We start from the raw sequence: 20,751 nt of genomic DNA, 5'->3' as shown, positions 1-20,751 counted from the left end.
CTGTGTGTGCCCCGAGGGTGCTGAGGGCACCTGGGCTGACAGCGGGGAGACACTGTCTGTGTGTGCCCCGAGGGTGCTGAGGGCACCTGGGCTGGGGGGAGACACTCTCTGTGCCCCGAGGGTGCTGAGGGCACCTGGGCTGGCAGGGAGACACTGTCTGTGTGTGTGCCCCGAGGGTGCTGAGGGCACCTGGGCTGACAGCAGGGAGACACTCTCTGTGTGTGCCCCGAGGGTACTGAGGGCACCTGGGCTGGCAGGGAGACACTCTCTGTGCCCCGAGGGTACTGAGGGCACCTGGGCTGGTCGCCTTTGCAGCACAAGAGACACCAGAGACATCGGTAGAAGAGAAAGGGCCGACTCTTAGCAGGGGTTAATCCAAGGTTTTATTCTAGGAGTCCCGAAGGATCTCCTGCACCTCAGGGGCCTCCTGTCGAGAGCCCCGGGAGATGTGCCAAGGTCACATTTAAAGGGAGGTGGAAACCAAAAGTAGATAACGTTTTACCAACCAATGAGTGACCCTAAGGGATGGATGCTGGGGGATAGACATATAGGACAGCGTATGGGGCAAGGCTTGGGGGGCTGACTCCCAGCCTCTGGCTAATCACTCGACGACCTGGACCGAAGCTTCTGGATGGAGAGGATGGGATGCTGAGTGACTGACAGAGAGCCAGGGTGGGGGTTTGGGGATGATCTCATCCTGCGAGAGGGATAACACAGGTAAAGGGATGAGGGGCACAGTTTGGAATAAACCATTTGGGAAAAATATGGGGATACAAAACAAAACTACTTCAAAGTATTACAAAGTATAAAAGCACACTACAACAGTCTAGGAACTAAGTCTTAAGTTTTCACTGGTTCTGTTTTAAAAATAGAAAGAAACTTCAGATTCTGTCAGTTATCATTGCTATAATTTAGACAGTGGAAAAGTCTAATCTAACAAAAAGCAAAACAAACTGAACTGAACAGCTTTCTTCCCTCTTGGGGCAGAAAATACAATGATCAACCAGTTTTTTTAAATGTGTCTTCATCTTTTTGTTGTTGGATGCAGCTGGAGAATTAACTTGTGGCTATTATCTCTTAATTACTATCTGACAATTTTCGCATCAGTTTTACCACTTTTGATTCTCAGAATTGTTGTAGACCACAAAGCACCCGTGGAACCACACAAGCCCTGAACGTGATAACAGTAACACTGTACTCAGGTTGTACATCTCAGCTTTTAATCCACAGACCTAAGGAGGCCGTCATTAAATGTTTAATGGAGTTTTGTGGACAGTTCATATAACACCAGCAGCCCTCAGATCACAATTTGAGAGCTGATATTTTGAATTCTGCAAGTAAGAAGCTGAATACAGACTTCTTAGAATAAGTAGAAAAACAAACTGATTGCAAGGGGTCTGGAAATTTGTTCTAAATTGTCATATAATTGTCTATAATTGTCAAATATTTAAACTCCTCAAATTTCTTTTGCCTTGCTTAATGTCCCCAAGTCCTTGTCACAGCTGTTATCCTTGTAGCAGGCAGTGATTCCTTCCAGTTGCTAGCTTGTACAAAAAATGTTTTATCTGTAAACCAGCTTCTATTAACAGAAAGCATATTCTGCAAACCTTTTCCCTTACACATCCTGTTTTTCACACTTCCACAACATCTTAATAATGTCTACCTTATGGTTGCAGTTATTTTTAGAAAGCCTCGAAGACATCCCCAACAGAAAAGAGAAAATAAAAAGAAATAGTATTTGGTATTTTATAACCTTCCCATAATTGTACAAGAGTTATCTAATATTCCCAATTTAATATCCAAGATGTCAGAATTAAAAAGTAGAAGACACTCCAGATTATATTGTAAAAAAAAAAAACCTGCTCATATTTCTTGTTAATATTTTCTTAAGTTTCAAATAGTTTCATATATACAACTGGCAACACTTTAAAAACACCAGCATTTGAAGTAAGTCCATGTACAGACCCTGGGATAGTGGTACTATAGAACCGCTAATTCAACTGAAATTGAGTGAAATATTAAAAATTGTGGGAATAGATTATTGTAAATTAGAGTAAACTTTGCCCCATATGTCATAAAAATATATAACCTTCTCTGCATTCCTGAGTTACCCCCCACAGATTTTTGAGTGCTTTGTTTACACCAAAGATGCATTTTTTCTTTTATTCTTTTTTTAAAATCTATATTTAAAGTTTTCTATTCAGATCATCCTAGTCTAGATTAAAAAATAAAATCAAACAAATAAAAATCCAAAACCACACAAAAAAGAAAACAAAAAGAAACCCCACAAGATAAAAGGCAGATTTCTTTTACAGGCACTCCATATTGAAGAAATTCTATAGCTAAGAGTGCACATTCTACAGCAGGCAAGGAATCATGCAATATTCTTCCACCCAGCCCAGAAGAATTGCCATTTCACTCCAAATCTGAACCATGCAAAAGAAAAAAAAGTCTTTTTGAAATGGGGAGTTTTTCAAGCATTCATCTTTTTAAGGAAACTGTGACAGTACAACTTTTTTTAGCAATGGAGGGAACACAATACAGAATCTGTTGAACAAAAGAAAAAAAAACCAAACAAAAACTAAAACTGCAATTGCTTTAGTATTCTGAATGTCATTTTGCTAAATTTATCCTTGGCTCTTTTCTTCAAATACACTTAATTAATTCAAGGATCTAATATTCAGCATCTGTTCTACTAATGAGAAATAGGTAAACTGCTTTATAAATACAGAGGCAATGGGATACATGTAAGAGCAGTTAATTCTGTAGCAGATTGTTGAGAAGAGTGTTGTCCAGCAGAATTTAGGAATGCTTCAGAATGAGTGGCCCAGATTTGCCAGAACTCCGACTGATTCACTGAAATAAAGGAACTGTGCACAGGCAGGACTGTGAGACAGTTGAAAAAGGAACAATGTGCTTCTGTCTTTCTCCATTAGAAAACAAGATATCTCATAAAAAGAGAATGGATTGAGCTCCAGGTTAACAATCATTCCAGCCAGACCCTACAAGGATCTGGTAGATGTCTACATCAGAGATATTTTAACAATTTGCTTCTGTTGAGTAGATCTCCATTGGATAGAAATCTAGGCCACATGTAAGTACCTCAAGTGAATACTGAGATTTTACCCTAATCTCTTCATGAATTCCATTCCTGTTTGAATCATCCTAAAGTTAAAGGGTGGAATGACCTTTACTGTCTGTTCTATAGTCTTTTTGCTTTCATGTTTCATTATTCCAAAACAAAAAGTAAGTTAATTTTTTGTAAGTGGATGTAAATACATGATCTATGCCACAAATAAAATATACTAAGAGGAAATAAGTAAGAACTACTACTTTAAAATTTCAATATGAGCCCCAAAAGACCATCAGTGGGAATGTCAGAGCCTCACCATTCATGAAAGTGAAGAAGGAAGAAATTAAAAATGAGCTCACACTTGTTGATAAATTGAATACATGTATTCTACAGGATCTACAAAATGTGATCCAGAAAAGCTCTGCAGAACAGAGATATGGAGTTTCAGAGACCCAACAAGAAGAAGATGGCGTGGATTCAAACAGGCACACCAGGAGATATGACTCAATCCTACAAAGACATACAGGATATGGAGCGAATAAAGACATGATTAACCACTCTTTTCATAGTATAAACAGTAAAGCACATAGTGACTTTATGCATTTAAGCAGGCTTAAGAAAAACAAAGACAAGAAGTGCTTCGAAGGTTATATAATTGCTTTGTCAGGCTCAATGCCATAGGATATTATGGAAGCTAAAAGCGTAAGTAGCTTCAAAAAAGATTAGATAAAGTCTAGAAGGATGAATTCCTCCGTGGTTATTAAATATGACAGCTCAAACACCCTCTCTAGTTGTTAAAATCCTAAATGCTGAACAGAGTGTTATTAGAGCAATCAATAGGCTTGCTCGTACTTCTGCATTTTGATGTAAGCTGCAAACAGCCACTGTTGGTGGCAGAATCCTAAAGCAGACAGGCCCTTGGGCTGACCCAGTGAGGCAGCTTATGAAGCCTGTGAACAGCCTTATGTAGCCTCTTCCTTTTGGAAGAGAAGTGCAACGCAGCTTGAGTGGACTTCTATTACCACGACCAGTTTCAATTACAGAACTACAGACTGAAAGAATGGTTGGGTTTGGGAGGGATTCAGGAGGTACTACACAAAATTTGAACTGTGTACCTTGTGGATAGAAAGTTATTCATTAATGTAATTAATTACAACACAGTAGATTCCACATGGAAATCAAGAAATATTTTTCCATGGTGAGGCTGACTGAGCACTGACACAAACTGCTCAGGGAGGTGATGGAGTCTCCATCCTCAGAGATGGTGAAAAGCTGTCCCAACACAGTCCTGGACAACTGGCTGTAGATGGCCCTGCTTGAGCATGGGTGCTGGATCAGGTGGCCTCCTGCATCCCCTTTCCAGCCTCAGCCCTTCTGTAATTCTGTGGGTCTTTGAGTCAGTGAAGGAGAAAGCTTACAGGTCCTTTCCCCCTTTAAAAGTTACTCTGGCAGAGAGTGGCCAGTAGCAGGCCTGCTCTAAGTGTTTTTATGCAGTGGAGATGTCATATCAATCTTCCAGTTTCAAACCTCTTTTCTCTTCCCATTAGCAGCTTCTGGAAGGAGGAGGGTGAGACAGCCTTTTGTAACTGATTGCTTTCAGTGGCCTACTTTGCCCTTTCAAGGCTGAGAAGAAATATATTCTGAACCAGCAATCCATCCGCTTCTCCTCAGCAGTTCAAGGATGCACAAGCATTAGAAGTCTGAGAATCAGTATGAAACTTCTTTTCATTCATCAGATTATGGATACTCACAAGTGGTCTGATGCCCAGCTGGGCATCTGCTCCCTTTGAAACTGTGATTCACAGCAAGATTGAGGGAGAGCACCTGCTCTAAGGAGGGAGGATGGGCTGCACTCTTCCTATCTGTCACAGTGATGAATAGATCCACCTTCCTGTTAATCTTTATGGATGGGCAATGAGGAACAGGAATGCAGTTGAACAGGCAGGAAGAAACCTTTTTTTTTAAATTCCACACAGTAGGATGCATTCAATTTGAAGCAGAAACTAAACTAAGTGAATGACTTTATTTCACTATTTATTTTTATTTTATTGTCCTAGACAGATGGTAAAATTAAATATTTAAGTAATCACACAGTCTCCATATAGTGGAGAAATGTGTGCATAATAACCAAATTTGAAAATGTAGTCTTTTGTATCAGTGCATGAAAATCACTGCTACTGATCAAGGCAGTATTGACGCACTACATTTTAAGAAATGGATGTGTAACGATTCAAGCTGTGTCAGGTAACCATCCAAAATAAATAGATGGAAATTTCAAACTTCAAAATTATAATTTCTTAGAATGGTTCTGCAGTATCATATACCAGGACAAGAATTAAAACCCACAAAGGGCATTCAATGGAACTGCAGCCTAATAAACGTTGTGCCTTTTTTATATTTTTTATATAAAAGACATCAAAACACTATCATTTTCAAATGATGCCTAAAATGTTTGCTTTAAAAATATATCCCCCAATATATTTAAAGAATATTCTTTAAGAATGATAATGTAGCCTGATTTCAAGACTGCTTAGGTGTATACTCGCTCATACTTGTCAATATTTACATTGAAGCACTTCCAAAATCAAGACCTTAATGTTATTTTTTTGACTACAAACAATAATTGTGTCCTTTCACTTTTGCTTATAGCAAATATTTTCCAGTTAACACAGTGAAAATAGTAAAGAGACATCATTAAAAAATTGTATAAATTGCATGTCTGAAAATTACATTAATATTTAGCAAATTGCCAGCCCATGGATTCACACCAATCAAACAAAATCCGCAAAAAAAAAAAAAAAAAAAAAAAAAAAAAAGGTTTTTAAATTAGAAGTAAAAGTAAAGAGAAAAGTAATCTCAATTGCTGAATGGCTAGGAAAAAAATATTTGATCTTTTACTGCAAACCACATTTGCAGTCTCCAGTGTCTATTACCTACATTACTTCAGAGGAGTCTCTTTGTCCTTTCTAGGCCTCATTGTCTCCCCTTTCAAAGACCTATATTAACTACAAATAATTTTTACAGGATGGTCTAGATGACATTTAGTATGCAAGAAATAGTCACAGATATTAAAGGCACAGACAAGGCATCCCATTCAAATAACACAATTACTCTTGTCAATAATGCAAAATTTATAAATATTTCTCCCTTTCTAGTGATGATACTCTGCCTGAGCTTTAATCTGCTAAGAACTTACAACTCTGGGCAGATAAAAATATCCGTTATTTTTAATACAAGATTAAAAAAAACCATGGGGGGGAAGGACGTAATGAAGGAAGAAGTAAACAGAGTAGACAGGGGATGACATCTGGTCTCATTTGGCATACAAACTAATAGTGGTCATGCAAAAAAGGTTTATGAATATCAATGAGTAGACATCATAAAGCATGCTGTTTTGTTACAGGAATCATTATCTTAATGGTCATCCCTTTAAATGGAATATTAAATAACTATGAAATATTTTTCTTACTGATCTGATAAAATAAGCATTTCAAATGCAAAATGTTATAAACATTCTGTATATCAAAGCGTAACAGTTTGATTATAAATTTAAATTTTTTGAAGGAATTAGCAGAAAGGGGACAAGAGCCCCTAAAGAAGAAGAGTCAGTTGAAAATAGTAGTTTGCATTATTAACAACAATTTCTAATATGACCACTAGGTGGGAATATTGTACTTACAGTTGGGGATGTGGCTGCTGACAGCAATGGTAAAATTCCTCCACAAGCAATAATAATATTGTCTACCATCTGGGAAATGAGGTGTATTGTGTTGTGTACAAAAATAATATTTTCATTGCTATTGACAAAGTCCATCACTGACTTCGTGGAGTGACTGCAAGGACAGAAGAAAAGAAGGATTAAAAACAAACAATTTAAAAAAAATTTAGATAAATATATTCTTTGCAACCATACTGTGAATGTTCCTTTGATAAAAAGGAAAAATTTTGTCTACAAAAGTTTGCATGTAAATTGTCTAAAAATATCAACAAGGCTAGTCTAATGAACAAATTGATTGCTACCTCTTTCTGCACAGGATTACATTCAAATACTGAGCTGAGAACAACATCCTCTAACCTTTTATTCCCATCAACCAGTACTTCACTTCACAGGCAGTTCTGCTGAAGGCAGAACTGGAGTGGAGCTGTTTCTGCAGCCTGAAAGCAACTATTTAATATTGATTTCACCATGCTGCAGCAGTGCCATTTGAAGCACCCTTGATAACATCTAATGATAACAACTGCTACTGTTTTAAAGGAGAAACTCAATAACATGGCCAGACTTGATTCAGTATTAACTTTGCTAACTGATAATAAGCCTAGCATTAATAATAGCTCCACAAACCACAGATGCTTGTGAGATTAGTTGAAATCTCAACGACTTCTAATTGGCGAGCAACTGTCCCATGAAACAGTCACTCCCCAAAAATATATAACCCCTGTGTGAAAATATTGATGAATACTCTAAGTATGGTCTTTCCGCAAAGCAACATCTGTTGTCAGCCAGCAAACAAAAATTAAAGGCATCAACTGAAAATATACTATCTGAACTTTAACCATCAAGCATTATCTGAATACATCCCACATACTTGGCCAAAAGCAAAATATTAAAATTGTCTATTTTCAAGTGAGTATCACAGAATGGTTCAACAAACTGGAAATGTAATGTAGTCTAAATTTCTCCTTTGGCAAAACTATGCTCAAGTTTTGTGAAAATTAACTATTCTGTAGTGGAAATTAGAGTAAATTGTCTCCTTATATTATAGTTACAGACTACCTCTATTAACATGTACAAAATGTACAAAAACACTAGGAAACCACATTGCTGTCATGAAATATTAGATGATCACCAAGACTAAACTCAGCCAGTAGCTGGTATGCAAAAGAAAATCTGTCAATAGGGTGTTTCCTTAGAAAATGTTACAGGAAAGGTTTTATTTATACACCTTGCAGGTAGAGTAGGAAGATGGCCACTAGCAGAAGTCATCCTGTCTGGAACAGGGGCAGTAGATTCTGATGCTAAACATAAGCTGGAAGAGCAGCTCAGTTAGTTCAGGTATTTAGGATTTATACAACTCCTCAAGAAAACAGGAATTACTACCTGTAAAATTGAGCTGTTCCAGGCTGGGAAGGAGTAAAAAGAGAAGGTAGAAGACACAGAGAGGCACTGCAGCTAACACCAACTCGTTCTCCTCACCATCCCAGTAACATCCCCTCTCCTACATGCCTAATTTTTCCTAATTGATGGCAACACACATCAGGAGTTAAAGAAGAAACAAGAACCCACCTTCTCCAAACATGTACATCTGTTTCTAGTGCAAAAAGCAAGTCTGTCAGGAGCCGCTGGTGCATGGGAGACCATTTGAACTCTGGAATACGAAACATAGTTGTGCGTGGACCTGGACTAAACTGCCGTCGCTGCTCTTCCGTCATCGGCATTCCTCGAAATCCCAAATCAACACGTAAATCCCGGTCTTGCTGGGTGACGGATCGACCCTGTATTGCCTACATCAACAAGAGGTTCAAAAGTGATGCTAACTGTACGCAGTGTGTTTTTGAATGCAATACAGAATCTGAGAAAGGACAAGACAAAACAATGTGGCCACAAACCACAGGAGACATTGGTGATCCAAGGCAGGCAGTATCCTTCAGTAAATGAGCTGCTCCAGGTCAAATCAGTCAGTGCTGGTGAGGGGTGTGGCTGGCCCCCTTTTCAGCTACTCACCAAGCTTTTACTCTCAGATTCTTCACTTGAAGTCTTACAGAAAAGACCAAATGTAGCCCATCCAAGGCCAGCAACAAGACTTTGTTTATATGTAACAATTATATTTTGAGCTAATAAACGTGGACAAACTACATAGTGGTGGCTTCAAAGAATGTATATTTTTGGACAGCTCCTCATTTTTGAAAACCAGTTTATTTATCTGGTCTTTTTAGAAGATCATTAGAGAATTACATCTAGTCTCTCAAATCCCATTTTGCCAATTTAAAAACATATGAGAACTTTACAAAACAATTATGTTAGCAATGTAAAAATGGGCACAGCACTGGAGTTGAGATGAAAAGCTTCTTGTTTATTTAGTCGATCTTGATCTCCTATAGCCAGTGTTATGAGAGTAGAAGATGTTTCCTTTATATAATTTGATCTCTTAGGACTAAAATTTTTACAGTTGCTTGCATTTTTTATGTTTTTCTTAGGGTTATCTTTAAATGATTTTTATTCCTTAGACTTATCTAAGACTTTAATTTTTCACATGAATTTCTGCATAGTGCTTTCAATTGTATTTTCCTTTTTTTTTTCCTAGTTAGAAACATAGGAAAGAATTTGATATATTCATGATATCTATATGAATTCAATATTTAATCTATTATTAATAAAGGCATTAACTCTTAGGAGTAAGCAGTAGTTCCCATCTCTGTCACACAATTTGCTTGCTTTCTTTTAGTCCATTTGAATAAAAGATAGTTACTTCTTACTGATAAGGCAGGGAGATGATTGTAGACCTGTTTTTAGAGACTTTGAGGTAGCAACTCCAGTCAAATACATTCTCCTTCAGGTACAACTGCAGGTAACCCTCATGCCAGCAGCAACAATGGTATAATAACTTCAACATAACAGAGGAGCTTTTATCTAGCCAATAATACTGTATCTGCAAGAAGGGGCTTTGATGTGCATTGCCACTGCATAAATAAGCATGAAACATGTAAGTATCTCCACTTAGGTAGCTGGTCTTTAAATAATTTTCAGTGGTCTCAAAGAGATAAGATCTAATGAGGCAGTTACCACACCTACAGCAATCAAAACTCCAACCAGCAGCTCCACTGTATACATGCTAAAATAAAATTTCTCATTATTTAAGAAAACAATTATTTTCAATTTTTTAATTTAATAATTACTTCAATAATTTTTTTACAGTTTACTCCATTTTAAGAAAAAGTATTTAACCATGGATAGCTTAGAGTTCATAGCACACAAAGAAGAGATTTGAAGATTAATTTCTGCTAGTTGCTCAGTTGATAATTCTTCTTAAGAATATTATTTCAAAGAGAGATTAATGCCCACATATTTAAACCAATTCATTGTAATTTTTCATTGATTTTAGTAGGAAATAACTAGTTATTTAACTAGTATATGCAATATATATTTTCTATACAGTCATGAAAGATTTCACGTTATGGTATTTTCAAAGAAAATGGGCCTGGAAGGTGTATATTTTTCATATAATTAAAGACATATACTTCAAATATCTCTCAGATCTCATACTATTAATCTCCCCCTCAGCAATGAGCAGTGATTACATTAGACACATACATGGGTACTTGAAATTTACCTGGGTCGTAGTAGTTGTCTGGATCTTCCGTATCTCCTTCCCTGCCTCCTTACCATCATCAGATCTTTCTGTATCTGATATTATACTTCCTGCATCAACATTAGGTACAGTTTTGCTACCAGAAGACTCTGTCTCAAGAGTTGTGGCAGTCATTTCAGCATATTCTAATCCTTTAGATGATGAAGACAATTCCCTCTCAGAAATGCTATTCATTCCATCTGAAGTGGTGTGAATCTTGAACTCTTTGTCCTCTATTATACTTGAAGCACAAGTTATATCTACACTACCTGTCATATGTGCAAGCAATCCCAAATCATCATTTACACCAAGATGCATCTGTGTCTCTTGCACATTTGGAATGGCAATGTGATTACTTGAAAGTTCAGGAAGGAGTTTCTCCTCCTGACTAGGTATTTTATCAAAGAGAAATGAGGTATTGTTAGTAGAAGGTTCATCTTTCTCATCAGCCAGAGTTATTAATGGACCATTATCTTTTTCCTCATTCTTCTTAATAATACCCACACTTCCATGAACATTGTTTTGGAGCTTCTCAACAGCTGCACTATATACATTATCTAGAAGAGATTCCACTTCTACCAGTGCACCATTTTCTCCAGTTCCCAGTGTCTCTGGTGACAAATCCATATCATCAAGTTTTACTTCAGTAGCTTCTACTTTTTCAGCTTTTATATCAACTAGAAGGTCATGAACTTCCACATGCACTCCTCCTCCTCCAGGTCTCTCAGCAGTTCCAAGCACATCATCTGACACCTTTGTAGCCATGAGCAAGTCCCTCGTATCTGTATTGACAGGGTAATCTGTTTCACTTTCTGGGCTTTGACTTTGTGAAAGATCTTCTATCTCTCGAATTTCCATTCCACCTTTTGCTCCTGTTGTCTGAGAGGAAAGACCTGAGATGGTGCTCACATTCCCCTTCTTCCCCTTTTTTATGTTTTCTTCCTCTTGCCTTTGATACTCTTCATACATTTTTGCTAGATATTCCTTGTGAGCTTCATATGTTACCTTAAAAAGAAAAGAACATTTATATTATGTGGATAAATATACGTTAGATTAATGGGACAAAATGTAGCAAGATTTTTAGGAACATATTTAGTACTGCTTACTAAGTGTTTGACAAGAAAAAAAGCTACCTTGACATGAGTATTGAGAGCCACCAGATGGCACTAAATCCCTTTACAGCTTATATTGCTGTATTGCTACAGCCTTTGGGGGTTATCAGTATTTAAAAAAAAACATCTATGAGCTGTTTCTTACCTTGGAATGGGCTATAGAAAGAGTATCCACCCACACTCTCCAGCCTCCCCATTCATATTTTATTGCATGGTACAAGAGAATACGGAAAATGTTGTAAACCATCTCTGTGATCTTCTGCTCTTCAGAGTTCTTAGGATTAATGTATCCCAGAGAAAACATCCAGTCCTGCCACACTGAACACTGAAGTAAACATCTAAAGTGAAATAATTAGTTCAAAATATATCCAAACAAAGCTTCTTTATTTTAACATTACAATGATTAAGATAGGAGGAACATCATCTCTTAACATCAATCCAATGTTAAGAATAAACTTAAAAATACTTCGGTATGAAAAAATAATTAAAATATACTACAGAGAAGAATCCAGTATTAGTTACTGAACTAAGAAATGTTACCACAAATGTATTAAATTTATTTTAAATATATTTAATGTACTACAGACTCTAAAACTCTACACAGAATATAACAAATAGCTATTACCCAGAAATTAATGAGGAGAAAATACTATTTGCATGGACATACCTTCTGTTTTCACGGCTATTACTAAAGAGTTTTATCATATCAGATAGGAACAATCGTCGAACTTCCATCAGCTCTGCACTTGGCGTGGAGTTTTTTAACAGTGTTGCCACCACCTTAAGAATCACTTTGAAAGAATAAAGTAGTTATGTAAAGCACTTTACCAATGTTTAAAAAAAGAAATAATTGCTAACAGCCATTAATGTAAGAGGTAACTGCAACTCATATGTATCTAAGATACATGAATTAATTGTTCTCACTTTCTGAACCAACATTTCAAAAAACCTCCAGGTGACACATTTATCAAACAAACACAATATATTGTCCTTACTTGGATTCTGAATTTTCACTGTCGAATCTGGCTCTGGATGTGGTTTATGAACAACTTGGGTGCATACTTGTTCTGTCAAAATCTAAAACAGAACATTAACTTTCTTTTACCATTTTTAATCAAACACTACAAGTATTTCTTTGTTCATTTTAAAATTTGTTAAGAACATTTAACATGGCCACATGCAACATGATACTAAAAAATTAGGTAAAATATTTTAAATCTTGAAAACCAAAATAAAGCAATTCTTCTATGCAGGGATAAAGATTTTCATGGTTGCACTGTAGCTGGTTAGCTAAACTTTGACTTTGTTACCTAAATATACAATAACAGTATTTTAAAGATATTATATTCATATTTCTCATATTTTTATACATTCACACATCAAATATCTTTCACAAGCTACACACATCAACAATTATTCTCATATGTTTCATCAAAACCAAACCAAATCATTCTTAAAACTGGGTTTGGTTTCCTCCAGCTAGCAAAGAGTAAGAGTCAGAGTTAGCATTCTGTAGGTATAATCCTGGGGCTTCACATAATGGGGAAGACAGAAAATTCTCCTGTTGCTTGAATTGTACCTGACAACCTAATTAATCTGTATTGAGGCAACATCACAAACCTTTCACACTGGGATACCTGTCACTGGATGTGTATATGCAACTTTATTTTTAAGAACAAGCTAAAAATTCAATGATATCCACACAGAAAGGCTAAAAATTCAATGACATCAACATAAAATTCTCAGTAAAGAGAATTAGTAAAGAGATTTAGAAAAGCTACATTCAAGTAAATGTATTTCAAAATTGAGTAATTTCACTAGCAATATTTATTCTAAAGAAGAACTTTAGCTCTCTCATTAAAAAATAATCAAACTAATGTCAGTCATAAACACAGAATCTTAGAATAGGTCTTTATATATTGATATTTAAAACAGAATGCAAATATGCCCTTACTTTATATGAGAGAATTATGGAAAATATCTGTTCCTTAGCATCAGTTTCTTAGCAAATCTGCAGTACTTAGACCACTTAACCCCTTTTTTCTCCTTTCCTCTGACTATTTTTTCAAATGTGAATGTCTGTGGATGATGAACTCCATGAGGACTTTGATTTTGTCAATGAGTTATGCATTTTTTCTGAGAATACCAATCATAGAAGCTTTCAGAAAACTGAATGCAGGAACTAGACTCAGGCTCTAGTGGCCAAACCATAAAAGGCAATGTACAATAAAAAGAACTTGGATCTAAGTCTCTGGCAAATAGACGACGTTTAGGTTTTTACAATCATAGGAGAATAATTTTCCACATCCTGAAAACCAAGCACTCCTGTAGTTTCTTTTTTCTTCTCTGGAACCTACCTTGAGCATCTAGTCATTAAATCTATTTGTGACTAAAAAAAGCACTAAAAACCTTTTTAGTGCATAAGATTTTCAGAAATTGTAAGAAATTCTGTTTTAAGTCACCATTTTAGCAATAATTGAAGATGAAACATGAGCTTGATGTGTGCAGGCATGAAGACATGGGTTTCAACCAACATGATGTTCTCGATATTTTGCTTTTACAAAATTGCTCATCATCAAAACTGAAGCCTCTACCAGAACCTGGTAGAACAGCTGAATGCTTTGGGGTCATTCTTATTTACCTCAAGCAGTATCAGCAATATAAAAGTAGCTTTGTTAGTTATCATTTGGCATGGTTAAAAAAGAAAAAAAAACACAGCACTCTTCAAAATTTTGTAAATGTAAAATGAATGACACGAAAAAGAAGAAAGAAAAGAGAGGCATCTCTGACTTAAGCATTTTCCATTTCAACACTCTCCAAACAATGGGGAAGTATGAGCAATTGGAGGTCTGCAGTATCTGTTGTGGTTTTGGTTTTTGTTTGGGTTTTTTTGGTTTTTGCTTTTTTTTTTGGTGAAAAGTGATGAACATCCTAAGGAACAGGATCTCTTCTATCAGAAGTGGAAAGTTTTATAGAACCTATGTAAAAATTAGGACATTGTTAATAAAAATATCTAAAACATGGCAAAATACATTGTGAACCAAGAAGAACTTTCTCAAAATTTTTAAAGTTTTTCTCAAAAGTCTTGAGAATCAGGATATTCTAGAGCGCAGATATTTTAAGTCATGCTTTTTACAGCAGAAACAACAATCTTTACATTTAAAAATTTGTACCTCATAAAGCGTGTTGTATGTTGTAACTGTCACTGTGTTTGTGTGCAGCATCAACCTTTCTCCCAGAAGTGTGAAAAGACTGTGAGTATGCATGATTTCAACCTTTCTCCTGTAAGAGAAAATAAAGGCATTAGGCACATGTCAAGCATAATGAGCATTTAAAAAAAATGCACGATAAAACCCAAAAGCCAAATATTTTGATGCTGTACTAAAAGGCTCCCAAGCTTGTTATTTTATATATATTTAAGATATTTCCCACAATTAATGCAATTGTACAAATATACAAATGTCCTCAGAAAACAATGTTGTATTTAGGATGGGCTTTTGTATTGAAAAAAAAATCACACCATTCTCAAAGTCAACTACTATTATCTTACTCTGGGTAAGAAAGTTCAAAATGTGCACAGGCTGGTTAAAATGCTATCACTGAAGAACACAACTTTTGTCACATCACAAGAACTAAGGACAATCCAGCTTAATATTTTCCAATATTTATCACAGAATTGGTTAGGTTGGAAGCAACCACAGTGGGTGATCTGGGCCAGCCCCCCTCAGATTGCTCAAGCAATCTGTATCTGTTAATACTAATATACATATATATATATATATATGGATTTTTCAGTACCACTTTTCTTCTTTATATATCATTCTCTCATGAAAGCAGAATAATTAAATCCTGGAATAACACATTACAATACACTGAAAAGTTATGAAATTCTACATGATTGAAGTGTATTTCACAAACTACTCAAATCTTTAAAAAGTGGAGAAGGAAGCAGCTCACATCAATGAACTCCCCTAGTCCCTAAATCCCACCATTTTAAAATAGGATACAACATCATAAATAGAGTACTCCTCATACTTTGCATCATTAAATTTACCTACTACTATAATAGATATGAAATAAAAATGATTTTTCAAAATAAATAATAATCTATATTATAGCAGCAGAAAATTTTAAATAGGATAAAGTTTCTAAAAATGATATGCATTCAAAAGCTAAGAAAATGTGTTTTCATGATTATCAGTGAAAATAATACAAACTATATAGGTTCATTAAAGAACTTTTGAAATAAATAGATTATTTCATAATTTTCAAAGTAAGTGCCAAAAAAGAATGGTAAAACTTTATAACAGTGTGTACTTTTGTATGCACAGAAGGGATTTCATGAATTAATTATGAGAAAACCTACACGTGTTCAACCTTTTAAGGTAGGATTTAGCAGATAGAAGTAGAAATCCATTAGGAGATTTACATGTGTGGGTAAAACCCAAAAGTAAACAAGGGACTATTATTTCAAGTGGTGGCATAGAAAGAATCAAATATGGCAGAGGAGGAAAAAACCAGGATTTTTTCAACTGCTAAGGTTTGACAAAGTAGTGTCTCATCACAGATCACAAAGAAAAATCAGTTAAGTTATTCAGGCTCTCATGTAACGCATTACTGGTCATTTCTGAGAATCAATCACTTCTACTCCATAGCTTCATCTGTGATACATGTATATATGAACTACATCAACAGTAATTGGCTTTGTACCTATACATTTGTTAGTAATATTGTATTGCTTTAGATTTCACAAATCACATAACATCTCTATGTGATTCTGCTTCAGTGTATTACAATGCAGTACCTGTTTCCTGTGCTGTGAAACAGGAATATAAGTACTTTGTAATTTTTGTGGTTGACTTCCATTTTATAAAGTCACATCTAGGCACACATATGTGTATGAACAAAAAGGCATAAGCACCAGATGTAAAACATGAAATGGAAGGGCATTTTTACTTGCTAAAATCTACATAAAATATGCACATTTGCAGATGTTCAGAGGTCTAAAAATTAAAAAAAAACATTGAAAGTTACACAGAGTATTCAAGGGGATTTCAATCACTCCAATTACATGAAAAATAAAGTTAATTTTTGCTAAGTACATATGTTCACTCAACAATGGAAATTGCATTGATATATCCATAATTGCAAGTAGATTTTAAATTAAAATTTGAGCTTCTGAAAATTCTCTTTTCTTATCTTGTAACCACAGAATCATAGAATATGCTGAGTTAGGAGGGCCCCACAAGGATCACCGTATCCAACAACTGGCCCTGCACAGCACCATCCCCAAGAATCACACAGTGCCTGAGAGCATTGTCCAAACATTTCTTGAACTCGTCAGGCTGTGACCACTTCCCTGGGGAGCCTGTTCCAGTGCCCAGCCACCCTCTGAGTGAGAAACTCTTTCCTGATATCCAACCTAAACCTCCCCTGATTCAGCTTCATGCTGTTTCCTTGAGTCCTATCACTGGTCACCACAGAGAAGAGATCAGTGCCTGTCTCTGCTCTTCCCCTCATGAGGAGGTTGTAACTGCAGTGAGGTCTCCCCTCAGTCTCCTCCAGGCTGAACACACAAAGTGACCTCATCCACTCCTCATGCAGCTTCCCCTCCAGGCCCTTCACCATCCTTGTTGCCCTCCTTTGGTCACTCCCTAACAGCTTAATGTCTTGTTTATATTGTGGCACCCAGAACTGCCCCCAGCACTCGAGGTCAGTCGGGCAGCCCCAGCTTAGAGCAGAGTGGGAAAATCCCCTCCCTTGCCTGGCTGGCCATGCTGTGCTTGATGCACCCAGGACATCGGTTGCTAATTGATTTTCTGGATAAATATTTTAAACAACTGTACTTATCTAGATACAACCAGGCTTCTGACAAATCAAACGTTCATCTGGTGTGTCATACTTAATCCAACTTGTATCAATGTGAATGACTTTTACTAAGAATGTTTGAAAAGTCCTTGGAGATTCTTGAGTGGACTATCAATTCGGTTTATTAATTCCCAGAACAGTATTTGACTTGCTGGATCTCAAAGGAAAAATCTCACTTAGAAGCATATTCTCAGCTAACTGTCTCTCAATTATCAATTATACAGTCATACTTTATTGATCTTACTGAGAGAAAAGCATTTCTAGCAATACCACACTCTGGCTGGACTCCTACCTCCTTTCCTTTCAAATGAGGCTTACATGATGAAGTCTCTTGTGAAGCATGTGGATCATTTTTATAATACACAGCCTCCCACTAAAATGCCATTTTGGGCTAATCCCAGCAGGGATCTTAACACCACATGTAGAAGGGGAAAAATGAGCAACAGCAGGCTACGCAGCACTGCAAGATTGTTAGTGCCTTCTTGACACTATAATATGGAAGATCAGACTAAGTAAACCCATTTCATGACATCAGGTCTTTTTAAATGGGAATATTTCGTGCTGCCACATTTTCTCAGTGAGTATTTCTTGCACAGAGATATGTCCTTACCACCTTTTTTAAACACCACTTGCTTGATGTATCTGCTTTTCCTTCTGAAATATTCCCATGTCAATAAAATGTTCTATTTCATTTTTCCCATCCTTCTAAAACTATTTTTAGAAATGCTGCCCTGAAAATTTTATTGCAATGACACTGATGATTCCAGAAGCAAATTTTAGATCACACTCATGTGTTTCCTGTTAACTTTAGCTGAACATGCAATATATAGTTATAGGAGGTATTTCTGGAAAATGTTTCTCCCTTGTTTTAAGACTTGACTTTCAGCATATCTTATAACTGAAAGACAACCAATGTATTGTTTCAAACATCATAGTAATAGCTAGTTAACTGGAAAAAAAAATCTGATTTATAAAGCTAACAATGTGCAAATTATTAATCAGAAAACCCAATAAAATTTGAAGTTATTTCTAAAGATTGACAAAGAATATACAGTAATCATGACAAAAAGACAAGAAGAATTGTGAACTTAAATACACCACTACAAAAAATTTAAAATTACACTTACTTATGACCCAAATGTTTAAGAAAATATCCAAGGACCTTCAAAGCTTGCACCCATATGCTTTCACTTTTGGAAGCCAATAACTTATAAATTACTCTAAAACAGAGAAACAAATTAAAGCTCAAACATCACATATATCAATTCTATCACTAAACATCACACATATGGCTTGTATTTCACTGAGCAAGAATATTTATTAAGAAATAAATAAATAAAACCAACAATTTACACAAAATAGGATATACTGAAAGAATCAAGTGCAGCATAACAGTTTGATAGAGAATTATTGAGGTTGGGGACATAGTGCAGTTTGGTTCAATGTTTTATAACAGAAAGTAACATCTTATCCTATACTTCTCTCTTGGAACAACCAAGTAGAAGACAGTCTAAGCAGTGGAAGCTTAGGACAAGAAAAGCAGCCTGGAACACATTAGGTCATATCCTGGAGTACCTGGATGCTAGTGAAAATCTCCTTTCATTACACCCTCTGTTTTTAAATGCTGGACAAAAAAAATGTGCCCTCAAATACTGGCTAATCCAATTATTAAATTTTTAATTAATATGGTAGGTTTAAGCACAAATTATGCAGTCTTTCAGAAAGGAAACCAGCCTTGATCTGAAGTCACCAAGAGACAGAAAACATTACCCTTGCCCTGTACTTTTCTTAACAACTTTTTGAATTTATATTTTAGTTTCCCATTAGAATAAGCTTGGCTTCAGTTTTTAGTCATTCTTTCTAGTCTTTTTCCACTAAAGAGTGCTTTTTCAGACAATATCTTTCTCTTTTGAAATTACTTCTGCTATTACCAAATGAACCCTGGGGCTTTTGTCCTCTGACATCCAAGGCAAATGAACCCCTAATTTTATGTAAGGCTTTGGGGTGTTTTGTTTTGTTCTTTAAGCTCTTAAAAGTTGTAATTTTGTGTATTCTCGCCACACTTCTACAACGCAGACTTTCAAACAAAGACTGCACCATCAAACACTTTTAATACCACAAATGTTACATAAAGATGTCTCCAGTCTTCCAGATCAGACTTAGCCTTCTTCGAAAAATGACAGGAACAGAATTCTGGTTGAATACAAACTATAGGCAGAAAGCAAAGTCCTAACCATAAGTCTTCCCTTCAATGAGCATTGTTGTTCAAACAGTTTTAAGTACATATCTTTGTACAAAGATCTTAGCATTTAGGCAAAATGGAGCTTGAATCTATCAAGTAGTAGATAGTATGGGGCTTTTTCCCTTTTACAAGCCCCTTGCATTTCCTAAAGTATTCTCAGAACAGAAAAAAACCCCAACATAGTAAATATCAATTTATTAACGTGGAAATTATTAGTCCCTGAAAAGAATTATACTACCAAATTAGGCATAAACTCCCCCAAAAATAACACTTTTTTGGGAATTATCAGTTATTAAATTTACAGACAAACAGATAAACACATTAATTCCACTTTTTTTCAGACAGAATTTGAGAGGCTAGGGCATGATTTCTTGTTTTCCTCTTGTTCTCCCCAGATAACATTTAATATACAATGAAAGAATAATTAAAATTATTCTGAGACCAATACATGGCTATTTGATGCATCTTGTTAATTACACATTCTATTTGATTGAGAAGCAAGTAAAACAGTACAGTTACTTTGAAATATCATAATGATAATCTTAAATGGAAATCCTTTTTTCCTCCAACATATTGAAATCCCTATTTTTTTTAAAAAATAAAGCTCAAGTTAATGAAACTGAAGTTTAAAAGATCAGCTAGTGTGATATTTATGTGAAAAGGAAGCCAACTGGAGAGTCATGATACTGGAAGTACACTTAAGGTACTTTCTCACTTGACTGTCTTACCGTATCCCATTTCTCTGATCAAAGGCAGGAATCATGGATGCTGGATGTTCGGACATTAGTGCCACTAGCAGCTGCAGCACATCATGAATATTTTCATCCTGTATGACAAGCACCAATGTTATTCTACAAACTAACCTCAACAACAAGCTTCCCACAGAGCTGATACAATTAGTCACAATAAAAGGTAGGTAATTAGAGAAATGTACCTCATGCATTGTTAATAAGTAATTTAATATGCTCTGCAGTTCATCTTCTTTCACTCCTCGATCCTAAGGGGGAAAAAAAGGGCTGTTGTTCAGAGAAACTACATTCCTCATGTTTGGATAAGCAAACCTTGGACCCAGTCAAGTAATTTTACAGCTTTTTTATTTGAACCTAAAAG

The 20,751-nt window shown here is 35.9% G+C and overlaps 1 protein-coding gene across 7 annotated transcripts in view; it reads right to left on the bottom strand.

Moving 5' to 3' along the window:
- Window positions 1-20,751, bottom strand: part of NBEA (neurobeachin) — a 459,554-nt gene that overhangs the window by 304,456 nt on the left and 134,347 nt on the right. For all 7 annotated transcript variants that reach the window (XM_071448498.1, XM_071448499.1, XM_071448503.1 and 4 more), the window contains exons 15-24: window positions 20,576-20,638; window positions 20,370-20,467; window positions 18,527-18,619; window positions 14,705-14,813; window positions 12,527-12,608; window positions 12,199-12,322; window positions 11,677-11,869; window positions 10,402-11,424; window positions 8,358-8,575; window positions 6,753-6,906 (exon numbers count right to left, since the gene is read on the bottom strand). In XM_071448498.1, the coding sequence (XP_071304599.1) occupies window positions 6,753-6,906; window positions 8,358-8,575; window positions 10,402-11,424; window positions 11,677-11,869; window positions 12,199-12,322; window positions 12,527-12,608; window positions 14,705-14,813; window positions 18,527-18,619; window positions 20,370-20,467; window positions 20,576-20,638 (2,157 nt within the window). The remainder of the gene's footprint in view (window positions 1-6,752; window positions 6,907-8,357; window positions 8,576-10,401; window positions 11,425-11,676; window positions 11,870-12,198; window positions 12,323-12,526; window positions 12,609-14,704; window positions 14,814-18,526; window positions 18,620-20,369; window positions 20,468-20,575; window positions 20,639-20,751) is intronic.

This window comes from Agelaius tricolor, unplaced genomic scaffold, assembly GCF_023055355.1.
Source record: "Agelaius tricolor isolate 1412-34295 unplaced genomic scaffold, bAgeTri1.0.p SCAF_26, whole genome shotgun sequence".
Classification (NCBI taxonomy): domain Eukaryota; kingdom Metazoa; phylum Chordata; class Aves; order Passeriformes; family Icteridae; genus Agelaius; species Agelaius tricolor.
This window is presented reverse-complemented; position numbering and strand designations above follow the sequence as displayed.